The sequence below is a fragment of the Globicephala melas genome, chromosome 7 (genome assembly GCF_963455315.2).
Source record: "Globicephala melas chromosome 7, mGloMel1.2, whole genome shotgun sequence".
NCBI lineage: Eukaryota > Metazoa > Chordata > Mammalia > Artiodactyla > Delphinidae > Globicephala > Globicephala melas.
In genome coordinates this window covers 93,601,702-93,620,905 of record NC_083320.1, presented here as the reverse complement: position 1 = coordinate 93,620,905, position 19,204 = coordinate 93,601,702, and the positions used below count along the sequence as shown (strand labels likewise).

The 19,204-nt window shown below is 38.5% G+C and overlaps 1 protein-coding gene across 5 annotated transcripts in view; it reads right to left on the bottom strand.

The window, feature by feature from the left end:
- The window catches only part of ZRANB3 (zinc finger RANBP2-type containing 3), a 261,611-nt gene that overhangs the window by 29,696 nt on the left and 212,711 nt on the right, over positions 1-19,204 (bottom strand). For 4 of the 5 annotated variants that reach the window (XM_060302499.1, XM_060302502.1, XM_060302500.1 and 1 more), the window contains 3 exons: positions 17,587-17,628; positions 16,509-16,688; positions 15,525-15,677 (listed from right to left, as the gene is read on the bottom strand). In XM_060302499.1, coding sequence (XP_060158482.1) covers positions 15,525-15,677; positions 16,509-16,688; positions 17,587-17,628 — 375 coding nt within the window. The remainder of the gene's footprint in view (positions 1-15,524; positions 15,678-16,508; positions 16,689-17,586; positions 17,629-19,204) is intronic. The other variant, XM_030883073.2, reaches the window with a different exon arrangement.

Genomic DNA, 19,204 nt, shown 5'->3' with positions numbered 1-19,204 from the left:
ATAGTTTCTTCCTCTTCATTTTCTCTTTTATCTTTTTCTGGAATTCCTGTTAGCAGAATGTTGAACCTAGATATTTATGCCATCTTTTGTTCTCATATTTTCCTTCCTTTTGTCTTTTTACCCTCTAAACTCTTGGCGTTTAGCTCTATTTTATCTTCCAGCCCTTCCATAACATTATTTTAGTTTGGCAGTCATATTTTTAACATCTGTGTTCTTTTTTTGTTTTGTTTTTTGTTTGTTTTGGCTGCAGTGCGTGGCTTGCAGGATTCCTAGTTCCCCGACCAGGGACTGAACCCTGGGCCCAGGTAGTGAAAGCGCTGAGTCCTAACCACTGGGAATTCCCTCTAATATCTAGAAGTTCCTTCTTGTTCCTTTTTTTTTAAATAGTATTCTGATTTTATTTATATTTGCAATATCACCTCAAATCTAAAACTATGAATTAGTTTTTAAAAAGTTATCTCTATGATCAATTCTTGTATTAGTTTATTTTTGTTCACATTTTTCATGCCACAGATTTCCTCCTCAAATTTCCAATGACCTCATACATAAGAATGAAGGAATAGGAGGGTTGCCTAGGAACTTAGGACACACGGGGCTTATCACCAAGTAGATCGAGTAGGACATACTGATTGAACGCGAGGGGTGAGGAAGATGGAGGGGACCACAGTGATACTCGGACTCCACTGTAGGGATGACATTTTCAGTTACTGTAACAGGGAATATAGGAAGATAAATGGGCTCATTAGAAGACAAAAAGAGAAGAGGTAAGGAAATAAAAGTTCATTTTTAGACATGTGTGAGGACTGGTGTGTGCCAGGGTAGCGAGTTCCAGGAAGCAGGTCCAGAGTTCAAGGGAAAGAGACACCTGGATTTGCACGTGTGGGAACCACTGACATACAGAGGTGGTTATAGTCAGAGGCCTGGATGTCATGAACAAAGGGAGGAGGAAGTAAGAAAAGGTAAAAGTCATGGACATGAGCAGAGGGACATTAAGGGTGGAATGAGGAGGAAGAGATACTGAGGAAGGGAACAGAAGGAACAGTAAGAAGGGTAGAAAAGCCAGGAGAGTAATGGCTTTAGTGTGCCTGTGTTTTGGTTTCCATTCATTATCCTAGGTACTCAGGGAGCATTTCAATCAGAAAAACCCATGTCCTTCAGATCTGGGAGATTTTCTTATATTATTTTGTCTTCCTCTGTTGTCTCTGTCTTTTCTTTCTGGAATTCCTATTAGGCAAAATCTTCTGAACTGATCATTTGATCTTCTTCACTTTTTTGCACACTTTTCCATTTCTCTTTGTTTTACTTTTTGTGTGATTTCCTCATTATCTTCCTTTCCATCCTTGTCAGATTATTATTTTCTGATATTACAAGTTCAATTTCTAAGAGCTTTTCCTCGTTCTCTGATTTTTCCCTTTCCTTGTTCTTGTTTCTTGGGTGCAGTAATTTCTTTTACTTCTCTGTGAATATCAATGAAAGGCTCTTTGTTTGTTTACTTCAGCTCATTACACCATCTCTGCTTCTTTTGTATCCTTTCTTGTCTTGCATGCTTATTTTTGTCTTTGCATCACCCATGAGAGGATTTCCTCCAAACTTGGTGGCCTTCACTGTCCATTCACATTTAAGAATAAGACACTAAAATGCCATTGGAAATTCCAAGTGGGGGACCTCACTAAAGGTCATCAGTGACTGTTTGTCAGGGGGTCCCTTTCAGGCTCCATAGTCTTTTTTGGGTCCAGTCAATTTCTCCAGAAAGGAGTCCTTCAATCTCCTGCCAGAAGGATACAATGCTGGCTACCAGTGACCTGGAGGCTGATCAGGAGAAGGGTGCTAAGGATTTCACCATTGATAATGGAGTCTTCCAGTTAATATGTTTATTTTCAATTTACTGCCTTACCCCACTCCCTCCACTGGCCCTTCTCCTAGATATGCTTTTTAAAGAGGAACAAGTAAAACAGCGAAATAAATGAATAAAATGTCAAAAACAAAGAATACAAAAAGTAAAATAAATAAAATATATAAAGCAGGCCACTTTCACCTATGCTGAATAATGTTTAAATAACATCAGCATCTTTTGTCCCATGCTACATTTTAAAGGATTTGTTTCCAGCTGTCCAAAACGTTTTAATCCCTCCATCTCCCTGCCACCAAAAAATAAAAATTAAAAAGATTATTTCAGATTTGTTTATAAAAAAACAACCCTCCCCGAAACCTAAGAAATCTTAAAAAAAATTCTCAGGGCCTTAAAATATCAGGTCTTACAGCTGACCTCTTTAATTAAGCTATTTAATTAAGCCGTTTTAAAAATAACTTCATTTACTATGTAAGCAGTGACTAATTTTAGAAATCAGCATTTGAGAAACTCCCATTATGTATCAGAAGCAGGTTGAGAGTAAAGGTTAGCAGTGACTGACAGCAATCAGAAATTGATGTATACCTCCACCACAACAAGGGTTAACTTACAGTGCCTGGGAGTAGCCAGTATGGGGGCAATTTTGAAATCATGGCTGCTTGGGTAAAAATAAAGTGAGACTGGAGAATATAAAATACAGAAAAGGAGCCGTGGGTGGAAAGGGGATCATTTTATATAATTTTGGGAACCAAAGGATACACTTGAGGTATAATTTTAGAAAAAGGAGAGGACAAGATTAATCAGTAGACTTTAATGTTATGATGGCTAAACTGCACAATGATGAATGTGGTTACAGGTAGTGGACCTTACGAGTTAGTGCCCCGGCCACAGGGCTGGCAGAAGCATAAGGCCTAACAGGAATAATAAAGACTTCCTTTGAGATAATCAATTAGAAACCTGGTCTATATTATCAGTTGTATGTTTTTAGATTGAAGCCTCTGAGCAGTCAGGCAGGAAGTTGGTTGGTTAGGTTTCTCTGACATTCAACGGCTATGACTGACAGAGAAATAGGTGAGAAAATCTCTGGGACACAGCCTGACGATAATTACATGCATTAGGTGGGAACAGAGAAGGGTTAAAAGGTTTACTGAATAGGAGTTCTTAACTTGGGATCCATAGGCCTCTCACAAGAGGCCTTCAGTGTGCCTGAGAAACCCCTGAAATTGTCCATCCAGCTCACACCCGCCAAGCTGTCATCACCAAGGAGCTGAATGAAATCATCTCCGGTGCCGCAGCTCTGGACTAATGAAAATCGAGTTTCATCCTCAGACAAGAGGCAAAGACGATTCAGCCAGCTGATTTTGTTTTTAGCTTACTGCTGTCCTTGTCAGAAGAAACTGTTGGTCCATTGGTTAAATTACTAAAGATAGCAAGATATTTGTAAATTATCTTACAATAAATCTTACAGTAAATCATGACTATTTGTAAAGAAACTGTATTAAGTGACCCTTTTAATGTGTGATGAATAAGGAACTTAAAAGTACGTGCTTCTAAATAAGAGGAGCAATCTAAGATTATAGTGATTTTTATCACAAGGCTTTGGAGAAAATACAGTTAAGTCAACATGCCTGTGTAATAAGAAATGTAGAAAATGGAAGAACATATTCCTGCCCTCAGTTATACAGCTGACACTCAGTTACTGTGTTCCTGTCTTTTGTTCAATACTGTTTTTGAAAAGCAAAAGAAGAAATATTGCTTTTGGTGAGAAGTGCTGGGAATAAAAACTGCAAAATGCTTAAGGTGGCAAAATGCGTGTGTTTATTTGAAAGGTTCAGGGACCTAATACATTTGCTCTGTTTTGCACCATGGTAAACAACTGCTCTTTAGAGACAAATCCCCTAGCCATGATGATAGGATTAAAAGTCTGTTATTAGAACTGAAGGAGAGGAAAAGGAAATCTGGTTAAACTCATAAAACACAATAAAACACTTCAAAGCCTGGTGCCATTCCAGTGCAGCACACGCCACCAACAAGAGCACTGGTGTCGGGTTTAATAGACTTTGATCAAAGGGCAGCTCTGGGAGAAACCAGTACTGCCTCATGTCTTTCCTCTCCTGTTCCCCAAAGAATTAACAAAACCACCGTTTACAAATGGGTGACTGGGACATCTTGCGGGTCTCTTGAATGGCAGGCGACTGATGATTGGAACTGGAAGTAAAAAGGCTTCACTAACATTTAAACAAGCCAGGGGATATACAGTGACAAAAGTAGGGTTTCAGTCATCTAACTGAAAAATGAATTTAAATTCTCCTAAAAAAGAAATGACTTTTTCAGATTTCACACAATGTCCATCCCCGTGTACTAATTAAATAAAATTTTGGCAGTGATCCACTCTTAGGCACAACAAGTTTTTCTCTGTGGGCATAGAGAAAACAAAGCAAACAAAATAAAACAACACTCTGGTTAAAAAACCAAAGTGGTAAAAAAGAAAATGTTATTACTTATTTTTAAAGATGACATCAAAAGCAGTGTAGGCTGGGCTTCCCTGGTGGTGCAGTGGTTAAAAATCTGCCTGCCAATGTAGGGGACACGGGTTCGAGCCCTGGTCCGGGAAGATCTCACATGCTGCGGAGCAACTAAGCCCGTGCGCTACAACTACTGAGCCTGTGCTCTAGAGCTCTGAGCCCGCATGCCACAACTACTGAAGCCCTAGTGCGCCTAGAGCCTGTGCTCCGCGACAAGAGAAGCTACTGCAATGAGAAGCCCGCACACGGCAATGAAGACCCAACACAGCCAAAAATAAATAAATTAATCAATTAAAAAAAAAAAGCAGTGCAGGCAAATGTCTTTGGTAACAGCCACCTCAATAAGGGCAATTAGAATTCACAGCAAAATATTACATATAACACAGTGCACGGATCACTAGAACATGACGGACAGGGGTAAATTCATCAGGGCCGACGTGCCATAATCTCTCTCCTAAGCTCTAGGCCTGACCTCCAAATGCCTCACAGACATCAGCTGAGTGGTTCAGAGGCTCCTCAAACTCCAGGGGGCCTGAGCGGGGTCTTCACTCTGCCCGTAAGCCTGCTCACCTTCTACCATCACAATCTCTTTGCTCTTCACTGTTTACCAAATTAATATGAAGTCCTCTGCTATGGATTCTCCAGTTTTAGACTAAACTGGATCACTTCCTATGGCTTCCATTTGTCCTGCCCTTACCTACTGGCATGCCTCTGGTTATGGCATCTCCCTTAAATGCCTGCTTCAATCCCTTCTACTCCTCCTGTACCTGCTGCTGTTAGACAGGTACCTCCTAGGCCTCACTATGATGATTCTACCTCTGAAATGTCTGGCATTTTTCTATCTCTATTCCTACTACCACTGTTAGGAGTTCAGGGTGGAGTTTAGTGCCCCATACCCCGGTTGGGAATCCCTGACAAAGGAGACTTTTATATAGTAATAGCCTTATGAATAAAAAGGAACTGGCTGGGGCTTCCCTGGTGGCGCAGTGGTTGAGAGTCCACCTGCCGATGCAGGGGACACTGGTTCATGCCCTGGTCCGGGAAGATCCCACATGCCGCGGAGCGGCTGGGCCCGTGAGCCATGGCCGCTGAGCCTGTGCGTCCGGAGCCTGTGCTCCGCAACGGGAGGGGCCACGGCAGTGAGAGGCCCACGTACAGCAAAAAAAAAAAAAAAAAAAAAAGGAACTGGCTTTAGTAATAAACCTGTAAGTGCCTAAAAGCACCCAAGTAAAATTTGGTAAAAGGTATATTAAAAAAACCAACCAGAACCCAAGGCCATAATGGGACTTCCTACTTCTCACCCCAAATCGAACAGAGAAGACTACAGGGCCTGCTTCCGGTGGAGACATAGTACAGGAGAAGCATGCCTCTGTGAAGCACTAGCCCTGAACTGTGGCCCAAGTTCTCAGGCTGAAAAAAATTAGATTAACAACTCCTCCTCTGGGGTTGGGGAGAAACCCCTGAGGAGTGGAAACAGAAAATCCCTTTACCACAGGTTCAAACTGGATGGGAGGGAGGGCAGAAGAAATCCATTCCCCAGATCCCGCTGCCTCCAAGAACCTCTGTCCCTTCTCCCTCCCATTCATTTCCCACACTGCCACGAGGAGCACCTTGAGAAAGCAGAAATCTGACCATGCTATTTATCTGCTTAAAAGCCTCTGATGACACTACACTACTTCCCTAGGATACAGTGCAACTTCTTGGCATGGCATGCGTGGGCTCCACTCCATCTGATTGGTGCCAAAGGTTCAGGCTTCCTCTCCTTTGACTCACTTCTCAGTGTGCCCTGCACTCACACATTTGCATGGAATTCCCATTCCCAGGACGTCTGTTCCTATCACTGGGCTTTGGGGCATGCTTTTGGTGGTCCCTCTGCCTGAACCAGGACCCACTCCTTTTGAACTCATTCTTCATAATCCAGCTCTGATGTTTTTCAAGGGAAACTTTCCCACATGCCCCAAGTATTTATTTATTCTATCCTATGTTTCCAGAGCCTGGTTATATATCTCTATTTTCACATTTATTATATTGCATTAAAATGATTCGCTTATGATCATCTCTCCCAGTTACAGAGTAAGCTCCAAAATAAAGTTAGCTGTTTTCCTTATCTTTGCACCTAGCATATAGTCTTTTTAAAATAACAGCTTTAGGGACTTCCCTGGCGGTCCAGTAGTTAAGACGTGGCGCTTCCACTGCAAGGGGCACGGGTCTGATCCCTGGTCAGGGAACTAAGATCCTGCTTGCAGTGTGGTACAGCCAAAAAAAAGAAAAAAGAAAAACAGAAAAAAAGAAAATAACAGCTTTAGTGAGATGTAATCTATTTATATACTATAAAATTCACTCTTTTAAAGTGTCTAATTCAGGGCCTTTTGTATAATTATGTAACCATCACCACTGTTTAATTGTAAAACACTTCCATCACCCTCAAAAAGAAACCCCATACCAAGTAAGCAGCCTCTTCCCATCCCTCCCTCCCTCAAGCCCCTGGCAACCACTAATCTACTTTATATCTCTATGTACTTGCCTATTCTGGCCACTAAATATAAATGGAACCAAACAACATGTGGCCTTTTGTGTCTGTCTTCTTTCACTTAGCAAAACGTTTTCAGGATTCATCTATGTTGCAGCATGCATCAGAACTTCACTCCTTTTTATGGCTGAATAATATTCCATTGTATGGATATATATATATATATATATACACATACCATATTTTGTTTATCCGTTCATCAACTGATAGACATTTGGACTGTTCTCAATTTTTTAGCTATTATGAGGCATGCTGCTATGACATTTATGTACTAGGTTTTATGTGGACATATGTTTCCAACTCCCTTAGGAGTACAGAATTGCTGAGTCATACATTAAATCTGTGTTTTTACATTTTAAAAAACTGTCAGGCTGTTTTTCAAAATGGCTGCACCATTTTCCATTCCTGCCAGCAGTGTATAAATGTTCTAATTTCTCTGCATCTGTGCCAATACATGTTGTCTGTCTTTTTAATTTTAGTCATTCTAGTGGGTGTGAAGTGGTATCTCCTTGTGGTTTTGATTTGCATTTCATATAATCTTTTTTAAAATTAATTTTTATTGGAGTATAGTTGACTTACAATGTTGTGTTAGTTTCTTTCCTTTCTTTTTTTTGAGAAAGATGATTCTTTCTTTCTCTTGGCTGTGCCGGCTCTTAGTTGTGGCATGCGGGATCTTTGTTGTGGCATGTGGGATCTTTAGTTGAGGCATGCATGTGGGAACTAATTCCCCGACCAGGGATCGAATCTGGGCCCGCTGCACTGGGAGCTTGGAGTCTTACCCACTGGACCACCAGGGAAGTCCCTACAATGTTGTGTTAGTTTCTGCTGTACAGCAACGTGAAAGAATTATACATAATAATCTTAATAACTGTTTATATAATGAATAATCTTTGAATACCCTATACATAGTAAGACAGGCTGGGACATGGGACCTGGGACCCTTTGCTGCAATGCTTGCACCTGAACAAACGTTTCCTCCAGCAACAAAATACAAAGAAACTATAAGAAACTAAAAATAACTGTGTGCATGGCAGTTGGGGCAAATTATGGACACCAAGATGCAAAAAGACCAAAAAGCCCAACTGCCACTTCTGAAGAGCCGGGAGCAAAAGCAGGGGGTTGGGAGCAAAAGCAGCGACTGCACATGCTCCCTACACAAAACACCACCGAAGGGGTGGGCAGACTACCGAAGCCCCCACTCCGGCCTGACCCCTGGGCACACCCCTACCTTCACCCCACATAAGGATCCAGCTCACTCCCCCTGAGCGAGCAAGCAAGCAAGGGAAGCTGTTGCTTGTTCCCGCTCCCCCCGTGCTGCAGCAGGGGCCCCAATAGAGCCTTGCCTGAATTTCTTGTCTGGCCTCTGATCAATTTCTATTGATTAAGGAGGCCAAGAACCCTGGTCCGTAACAGTAGTAAACATCCCATAAACACTAGCTAACCAAACTGAAGTTTTTCAATGTTCTTTTCATTCCACAGATAACTGTTAAGCCACAATGGGCTAACTCTAATGCATCTAGTATAGTTTGGCAAGGTTATGAAGGTAGACTTTGCAGCAAAAAGGCCTGAGTTCAAATCCCAACTCTGCTACTTACTGGCTGTATGAACTTGGGCAGGCAATTTAATCTTCCTGAGCTTTAGTGGGGGCATGGTAACAGTATCTGCCTTATGGTGTAGCTGTGAAGGTTAAATAAGGTCATGAGTGTTAAGGGCTTGGCACAGTGGCTATGGGGAATACTCAGTACATGTTAATTATTTTCACTGAGTGAAATGAAGTCATAAAGGTAAACAAGAAAAATGCCTAATAATAGCACTATATGATGTAAGCTGTGACAGAGATATTTATGTCTCTATCCATAACAATGAGGCTACCCTCTTGTTCTTATTATTAGGCAATTATGCAAACTAATTACATCATGTTTACATAATGGTTTGAATTCTAAAATATATATTAAATAAATATTCTAATTTAAGATGTGTTACCTTCAAGAAAGTAGTGTTTTAGCATACTGAGAAACAAGAGATTTGGGATAAGAATGATTTATACTTCATGAATATAGAGCTCCTGTGGTCAACTTTCTTTTTGCTTTCACTGTTTTTTAAAGTAGACAATATGTGGGAAACAAGGTTATTTTTTATATGTATGAGACAATTTCTTATTTGCACTTCTTAGCTCACAACAAAACAAACATTTTGTACAATGCTGGCATTTAATAAAAAATGTAAAGCTTATTTTTGAAGTTTTGGGGCATATTTTTAAATTTCACAGCGTGCTTAAGAGTTCTCATTTTCAGGGACTTCCCTGGTGGCGCAGTGGTTAAGAATCCGCCTGCCAATGCAGGGGACATGGGTTCGAGCCCTGCTCTGGGAAGATGCCACATGCCATGGAGCAACTAAGCCCATGTGCCACAACTACTGAATCCCGCGTGCCTAGAGCCTGTGCTCTGCAACAAGAGAAGCCACCTCAATGAGAAGCCCATGCACTGCAATGAAGAGTAGCCCCCACTCGCCACAACTAGAGAAAGCCCGCGCACAGCAACAAAGACCCAATGCAGTCAAAAATAAATAAAATAAATACATTTAAAAAAAAAAGAGTTCATTTTCAACTACACAGAATTTTTTTTTCAGCAGACCAGTAATCATCCCGTATATTTTTAATGCAAATACGGTGTTTCAAATGTAAATTTGCTTTGGGTGAAGAATGTTCTAGGTGGCCTTGAGGACAGCAGACCAGGGGACTTAAGAATGATTATGACAGAGAAAAGGCAGGGTGTGAGCCAGGTCAAAGATGTAAGTACTACCACAAGGAAAGGAAGATGAGACAACCAGGGAGAGGCTAGTGAGAAGAAAGGAAAATCGGGAGATAATTGAACTAAAAGCCTACAAAAATGAAAACAACTGCTGAGGGAAAGCAGAGACCACAGTGTGGCTAAATTTGGGAACTATCCAGAGATCTGTTCCAAAATGGAAAGAGAACTACTGTCTGAAGTAATGAAATGGAAGCAGCTCTGGCTCAGCGAGATTTGGAGAAGAGAAACCAAGCAGAAAGAAGATTTATCCTACGCAGGAGCTGGACTTGTTACCCATATTAGGTTAGAGTCCTTTCTTTTGCTTATCTATGAATCTCTTACACACCAAATTTCTCTTCAGATACATTATTTTATATATATATAAAATAAATGAAAGGGACCTCAGAAGCCATCTAGTGATCTAGGGACTTAAATGGCTGCATAAATGCTGCTGCTGGCTCTTATCCATTATGGGCCAAAAGAGGACCGGAAAAGGTCCTAAAGAGGTTAACGGAAGGGCCCAATTTCCCACAGCTATAGCTAAAAGAAGGGATACCCCTGAGATGATGGCAGGAAAAAATGAAAATTAGAGAGGCAGGCTTCCTATTTGAATACTCCACTCATTCTATTTTATTCAGAAACAGCCTGTAGTTACTTGGAAATGACAATATAGAATAATATAGCTCATACCTTTCTCTCCTTCCATCTGGAGATGCCCTACTTTATCACTCCATGGAAGCCAATGTAGGAAAATCAAAACACTGCAAAACCAAGAGTACTTAGAAGCCATGCACATTCAAACGCAGAATAAAGGAAGAAGCTTGAGTGGATTGCATCTGAGACAGTCACCCTGGTGATGGACTCCCAGGCGGGACTGGTTACTGAAGGGATAGCCACCTAGGCTTTCCTTGTGGTGGTGGAATTATTTCTTTTCATTTGAGTTGGACTTCAATTTGAGCTTCATTTGGGTTAATAAATAACTGCTTTAAAAATGTAAATATATCTAGGATCGGTAAAGAACTGTTACTCATACATTTGTGTGGATTAATTCCATGCAGGGTGTTATTTAAATACTTAGCAACAGCTACAGCAGGGGTATGAACCAGACTCCTAGAGGCCCATGCTGTGCAGGATAACAAGGAGGTCCAGGAGGCCCTAGCGGTGGGGTGAGGGAGTACAGTGAAGGGACTGAAGAAGTGGCTATGGACCGTTACCAAAATACTTAACATTTAATAGCCAGTACACCTATATCCATATATACTGGTAGAGTACTAGCCCCAGTTCCATACATTTTTTAATCCCGATAAATTAGCTGAGTTATGTGACAGACAGAGAATTCTGATTAAGAGAGGAGGGAGACAAAAATAATGCTGCTCTGGAATGAACCCCAGGGGAGAAAGAAGGCAAGAAAGAGCAAAACTAATATAAAAATTTTTTTCAGGAAAATATTCTCTCATCCTCCTTCTCTTCTTCCTAACCAGAGGTCTCTCTGTCCCCAGGACCCATAATCATACTAATATTAGCTCTAGGTTAATTCACAGAAAACAATTTGCCAAAAGCCCATATGCTGAAAGTCAATCCACCTGAAACCCAATTCACTGAAGACCAACTTGCCAAATTTACCACATTTATTGGCCTTCTAAAAAATCATTTATAGAGTCCACAGCATTTTGAATGTGATGATACTGGGAGGGTTAAGAAGACTATGGGGAACTAGGGACCCAGGGACCTGGAGTCTCCTGACTCTTTCTGCCTCAGTTCATCCTCTCCCTGCCCTGCAGGCTCACTCTCTGCACCCTGGTCTCCTCCTGTTTGAGCCTCCTGGTCTCTCTTTCTCTAGAGCTGACGGCCTGGGCTGAGCCATGCACTGACTAACACATAGTCTGTTCCTCTGGCCTTGGAAGGTCTCTCTTCTTTGCCCCAGCTCTAACCTCCAGCTGCAGCAGCCAGATGCCGGGACAGAGATAAAGTGAACGTTCCTTAAAATGCTGACACTACAGAAATATTCATAAGCTGTTAAAAACCATCCAATTAGAACTGTTATCAACATTTTAGTTAAACAAGTTTTTGATGACAATGGGCAAAATTAGTTAATTTGGCAAAGTTTAATCGGCAAAATTGGAAGTATCCTAAAAATGCTAAATGTAGGCAATTTTTTTTTAAAGGCTTTAAAAAAGGATCTGAAAGACATCATTATAGATAGAAAAATTCCCATAGGAAATGCTGAAATTCTGGCAACATTCAGAAGAAAAACATGTTGGTTAAATTTCCTTAGAACCTCTCAACAAATTGAACATTTCTTAAGATGCATGAAGCTGGAGGGTATAAAGACAAAAACCGATGAGCAGCAACCTCACCTAAGGTCCTTTAAAACACACTTCACATCCTGGCCAACAAACAAAGAAACAAAAACAAATACAAAGCAAAACAAAGCAAACTGAACAAATGGTCTCCACATTACAAGATTCCAGTTTATATAAAACCATCTGTGTAAAAGACATGCACTGAGAAATCTGTGCAAGGTAACACACTGAACTATGAAAGATAAACACCTAATTCAGGAAAGCAAGATTTGGTAAGGATGACTAGGCAATTTTTTTTTAAACTTTGCACACAGATATACACTTTTCTTCAGAGACACTTAAAAACAATAAACATGTATAAATGTGGGAAGATGTGTTTCAAGTTCTTAATATTTATGTTAGAAACTAACTTAGACATAGTTCAACAGGGAATTTTAGAGAAAGAACAGCTACAAGTCATGGTTTTAGTTATATTTTTTAAATACCTATGATATCTATTGATTTTTATAGACCAAAATATAATATAATAAGCACTACTAAAAGAAAAGTTTTTAAAATAAAAGAAAAATGTCTTAGAAATAATTCTTCTATTTTTTTAGCAAATTTGACAGAATGGCATTCTAGTGTTCTAGAAAAGAAAAATATACTAGCCCTCCAAATAGGATACATAGGAAACTTAGTAAGATTCCACATAAAAAACATGTTTTTATGGAACTAAACTTGACATTAAAATTTTAATTTTGCATTATGAGAAAATGTGTACAGACTTCAATTTCATTCCTATAATATCTGATCCATTCTTTCAAAAATTAAAATTAAACTCCCCATAACTCTCATACTATATTGCTCCAGAAGGGCTAGGAAAAAAAGCAGACAGTTTGAATGACTATAAGCTTCTCTATTATTTCTTATTCAGTTTATATATGGCCTCCAAAAAGCATCTGTTACTGTACAGAGAATATAACAAATATCCATATACCCACCACTCAAAATTTATAAGTACTAATATTGTAATAGTTACTTCTGATACTTTTTTAAAATGAAAGAAAAAAAATATTTCTGATAAAGCTGCTACCACATTTTAGTCTTCCTCAGACCCATTCTCCTCCTCTTCCAGAGGCAATAAATTTATTATGTATTCTTCCAATCTTTGTTTATATATATCATTACATATATATGTATTCATAAATACATAATATTTGTGTGTATGCTCTGCATTTAAAAAACTAACATTATGTTTTCAAAATCTGATCATGTTAATGCATATAAACCTAATTCATTCATGTTAACTTCTAAGTAGTATCTTATGACAATTTATGTAGCCATTCTCCTACTGAAAGGCATTTTGGTTGTTTCCAATTTTCTGCATTCTAAAAAATGACTTGGTACACATCCTTATACATGTACCCTTATACACATGCAGGAGAATATATCCCTAGCAATGGAATTGTTTGGTTGTAGGAATGAGGTACCACCTCACACCAGTGAGAATGACCATCATTAAAAAGTCAACAAATAAGAAATCCTGCAATCCCACTCCCAGGCATATATCTGGAAAAGATGAAAACTCTAATTGGAAAAGATAATGTACTCCAATGTTCAAAGAAGCACTATTTATAAGAGCCAAGACACAGAAGCAATCCAAATGCCCATGTTTAAGAAGATGTGGTATAAATATACAATGGAGTATCACTCAGCCATATTAAAAATGAAAAAAAAGAATGAAATAATGCCATTTTTAGCAACATGGATAGATTATCAGAGTAAGTGAAGTAAGTCAGATAGAGAGAGACAAATATCATATGATATCACTTATATGTGGTATATATATATGTCACACAAATAATACATATATATACACACACACAAATAATGCTGGAGTGGGTGTGGAGAAAAGGGAACCCTCCTATACTGTTGGCGGGAGTATAAATTGGTGCAGCCACTATGGAAAACAGTATGGAGGTTCCTCAAAAAACTAAAAATAGAGTTGTCATATGATCCAGCAATCCCACTCCTGGGTATATATCTGGAGAAAACTCTAATTCAAAAAGATACATGCACCCCAATGTTCACTGCAGCACTACTTACAATAGCCAAGACATGGAAGCAACCTAAATACCCACTGACAGGTGAAATTGTGGCATACACACACACACACACAAACACACACAGTGGAATACTACTCAGACATAAAAGAATGAAATAATGCCATTTGCAGCAACATGGATAAACCTAGAGATTATCATACTAAGTGAAGTAAGCCAGACAGAGAAAGACAAGTATCATATGATTATCACTTATATGTAGAATTTAAAATATAATACAATTGAACTTATTTGTAAAACAGAAACAGACTCACAGATAGAAAACAAACTTATGAATACCAAAGGGGAAAGGGAGGGAGGGGAGGGATAAATTAGGAGTATGGGATTAACAGATACAAACTACTATACATAAAACAGATAAACAACAAGATCCTACTGTATAACACAGGGAACTATATTCAATATCTTGTAAGATCCTATAATGGAAAATAATCTGAATATATATATATACATATATATATATATATATGTATATATATAGCTGAATCACTTTGCTTTAGACCTGAAACTAACACAATATTGTAAATCAACTATACTTCAATAGAAAAACCCCAAAAACAGCAACAAAAAAACCCAAACCAAAACATAAAATAAAATAAAGGAGCTTCCACTAACCAGATCTTTAAAAAAAAAAAAAGGCAAAGATTATAACACACTAAATAATAATAATAGAATCCCCAAGTTCATAATGATTTTTTTTTTTAAATGAGAAGCTTTTCTTCACAGAACAGCTAATAAATAAAGAAGCAATGATGGAATTGGAAAAAACACTATTTCAAAACTGGTTCAGGCAAAGATCAATGAATGCTAAAACCACTGTGTGAAAGTTTGGGGAACAGGATAGTCACGTGATCTCAAAGTATCACACCATAGATTACATACTAATTGTAAAGAGAAAAGGGTACCTTTATGAATTTGTCTTATTTTGGTGAAGCTAGTTTCTTTTCATGTTTTTTTCTATTCTGGTCTCCTCTGATGCTCACATTGTTTGCCTATTTTTCTGTTGGCTTGTTTGCTTTACTAATTGAATTGTATAAATTCTTTATATACTTTGGACACTGTAATGCAAATATCTTTACTGACTATGTGACTTGTGTATGTTACTTTTTGTGGCAAATTTAATACATCTTTCCCTACCCTCAGGGTCACAGAGATAGTCTCCCATATTTTCTTCTTAAGGCTGGATTCTAGTTAGCTTGTTTTTCTAAGGACATGAACAGTAAGCACTGATCTATAACTGTTGGAAGATACAAGCCACTGTTACAGCTTCCTTATAATCAAAGTCATCTTTTAGTTCTTAGAGTTTTTCCATCTTTATGTGGAGGCTTTTCAATAGCATGAACGATTGAAAATTGCTATTTAAAACAATATATGATGAAGTTATATATTAAAAACAATTGAAAAGAATGTCATATAATCTTACATGAGTGAACAACATTTCATTCCTGAGCTCTTCAGACTTTTCATTTGGAGTCCAAGCTTCAGCAAACTGCAGGAAATCCCATTTTTCCTTATCACCCTCTTCAGCCTTAAGTTTTTCCTTCCTACCATTCAGTGTGCTCCCTGTAACCTGAGCCTGTAAGATGATAAAATATATGAATTTTACAACAGGTCACCTCACAGCTGACATTTACTAAGTAGTAACTTGATTTTGCATTTAAATCACAAGCAATCCAATAAAGAAAATCTTACTGTTTCAACTTATCAAGGGCTTTAGTAATATAATTATTTATAATTACAACCAAATTGCCAAGTCAATGATTCCTATGCTTAATGAGGAAAAGGTTAACTAGAGAAGCTATACTATTTGCTTTTCTCATAAAAACTTTTATTCTAATATTTATAAACTTTGAAATTGAACATACATATGATTGGCCATTTTGAATATCTATACTCAGTGCTTGAAAGCCATCCTCTAGACCTTAGTCAAGTCCTTTCTATAAACATCCCTCAAGGTTGGGGAGAAGAGACAGCTGAGTGGACGGAGCAAGCAACATCCCTAATACCTTTGCTAGAATCCGGGTACAGGCTGTCCTCTGTCCAAAATTTAGCCCGGAACTCAAGAATCCTGTTGAAAAAGGGTTTATTCTTAGCTCACAAAAAGCTAAGGGGTTTGAAAGCATTTTAGTTCCTTACTAGCTCTTCCTCCCCTAGCTGCTAAAATGGTAGAAGAAGGGCTTGGAAGACAATAGGAACACACATAAATTCATGTCTGTCTCTCATTACTGAGGATAGCAGGTAGAGTACTACCAATTAAAGCCTTTTCTGGACTTGGTCCCTATCAACATCAATATCTTAGTGTACTTCGATATCCTTTGCCTGAAAACACTAAAGCTCAGCCTCTTAACTCATGCAGGCTATGGGTAATAATGAGTAAGTGGTAACCTGGTTTAAATTCAAGCTTTACCTTGCGATTCAACATTCCCCACATAAGGGTGTCTAGAGTCCCATTTGCAATAAGGTAGTGAATATTCACAGAACTGCACTGTCCAATCCGGTGAGCACGGTCTTCTGCTTGTTTTATGTGTCCAGGGTCCCAATACAACTCAGCAAATACAACATGACTTGCAGCAGTAAATGTCAAACCCTAAGCAAAATAAAGAAACTGAGATGCAAATAAACTGAGAATTTAGCATAGAGCCATATATAATAAAGTCTTTTGAGTATGTTCAATGGACAAGAGAACACTGAAGGACTTAAAAACAAATGAGTCTTTCATTTTAAGCCAAATTAAGAAAATTTAATTCATGAAAGGCAAATGAAGACTGCTTATTGCAAGATAGCCAGGTGAACTACAAAGAACACATTTAAAAGGTACTTCAATATTTCAAAAGTCAGTTTAATGGATACATATATAAACAAAATCACTTTAACCTCTGATGAAGACTGGATTCACATTACCACTGGAAAATCTAATAAAATATATTATAAATGAGAATATAATTTCTAACACATGGTATCCATGGCAACTATGACAGCAATGACATCCTCTATTCATTTAATTCATACTGCTGTTCTATAAAGCAAGAAAATCATGTCTACAGTCACACTCTTTTCTTTCTATGGAATTTCTCATGTTGCATCCCAAAGACTCTGACATTTACTGACTTGTATCTTGATGTATAAAACACAACTGCATTTTTGTGCAATTGCATTTTATATCAGTTTGAAATAGTGTAACATTAAAAATATTAACTAAGTCTTGTTTTACAATTAATATATGAAATAATGCAAATCTCCTCAAACTAAAAATGTGTCAAAAAATGCATGACTTTAAAGTGGATAGGCCAAGCGAAATGTGGACCATAATTACGCTATTGCTACATAGTGGTAAGTGATATTAGGTAGTCAGAAATACCTACTATACTTTCGAAGTGTCATCTAATCCAATCTATGCTGTTGTTCACGTGTACTGGAACTTCAATAAGTGACTGTTGTGACTGCTGTGCTGTTATTTTAACTTGAAGTATTTTTATATCACATACCTTCATACTAGCATTCATTAAATGGCGGCACCAGTTCTCAAGCTGAACGTAGAAGTAATAAAAACATGGAGAGAGTCAAATACACACCATGCTAAACTGTGCTGCTGTTTAGGATATAAAATGCCACACATTGAGAGATAATGCAGAAAAATTAAGTAGTATTGATATTTAAAGATGGACACCTTTAAGTGTGTAACAAGTATCATAGGACCATACAAGAATCCACGTTGATGTTGGCAGGATCAACGTCACACAAAGATGATACTAAATTGGGCTTCCCTGGCAGTAAGTGATTAAAATTCCGTGCTTCCACTGCAGGGGCGTGGGTTCGATCCCTGGTCGGGGAACTAAGATCCTACCTGTGGCGCTGCATGGCCAAAAAAAAAAAAAAAAAAAAGATGCTACTAAATTACAATGGAAGAGTCACAAACCTCCAAAACAAAGCCCTTTCTACAATACCTTCCTTTATTGCTATGAAGATATTAGTATTCAAGTATATGAGTTTTGAACTATACAAGGTCTTCAGGAATACAGCCTTGAATAAAATGTGAGTGCCTTGCAAAATCTTAATTTCAGAAAGTCTTTTATCAGGCCACTCCAAGACTCTCCTGCCCAGCTTCCTCCTACTTATCTTCTCCTGAGCTATCAGTATTCCATTTCTACTTTTAAGCTCTTTTTGATGATATTCTCTATGGCTGAAATATTCTAACAGATATAAAACTAGATTACTGGAAATTTAATCCAACATGAGGAAAGTGTTGAGACAACCCTCCTTTTGGCTAGAACTCCTAGTGAGTTAGTTCTAGAACTTCTTCATCCTCATGGATTCTCACCATATATACAGTTTTATATACATCAGTTAGCTGGGTAAAAGGAGAACTTTGGCCCTGGTCCAGATTCCGGAATCCACAGAAGCTGCCAGATATGCCATATAGCAGGTTGGATATTTAACAGCAATATGCTCAATTACTTTTCCCTATGTTAAATATCCTGGCTTAGACGTTTACATCAAAATATTTTAGAATGTTAGTAGGAAAGACATCCAGCAGGATCCCCTCTTACACAGGGTGGCAGAGACTAATATCTATTCTTTTCTTATTCCTTTGTAATGTGACACCTGATGTTTAATATGACTAATTGGAATAACGGTTACTTTCTCCAACTTCCCTTGAAGTTAGTTGTGGCCCTGGGACTAACTGCAGGCCAGTGAGATACAGCATGCCTTTCTCCAGTCAACTGCCTGGATCGTAGATGTGATGGATAAGCTCTAGCAGCCCTCTTAGATGGAAACAACCTAAATGCCCATCGACAGACAAATGGATAAACAAGATGTGGTACATATATACAATGGAATATTACTCAGCCATAAAAGGGAATGAAATTGGGTCATTTGTAGAGACGTGGATGGACCTAGAGACTGTCACAGAGAGTGAAGTTAAGTCAGAAAGTGGAAAACAAATATCGTATATTAACGCATGTATGTGGAACCTAGAAAATTGGTACAGATGAACCGGTCTGCAGGGCAGAAATTGAGACACACATGTAGAGAACAAACGTATGGACACCAAGGGGGGAAAGCCGCGGGGGGTGGGGATGGTGGTGTGATGAATTGGGCGAT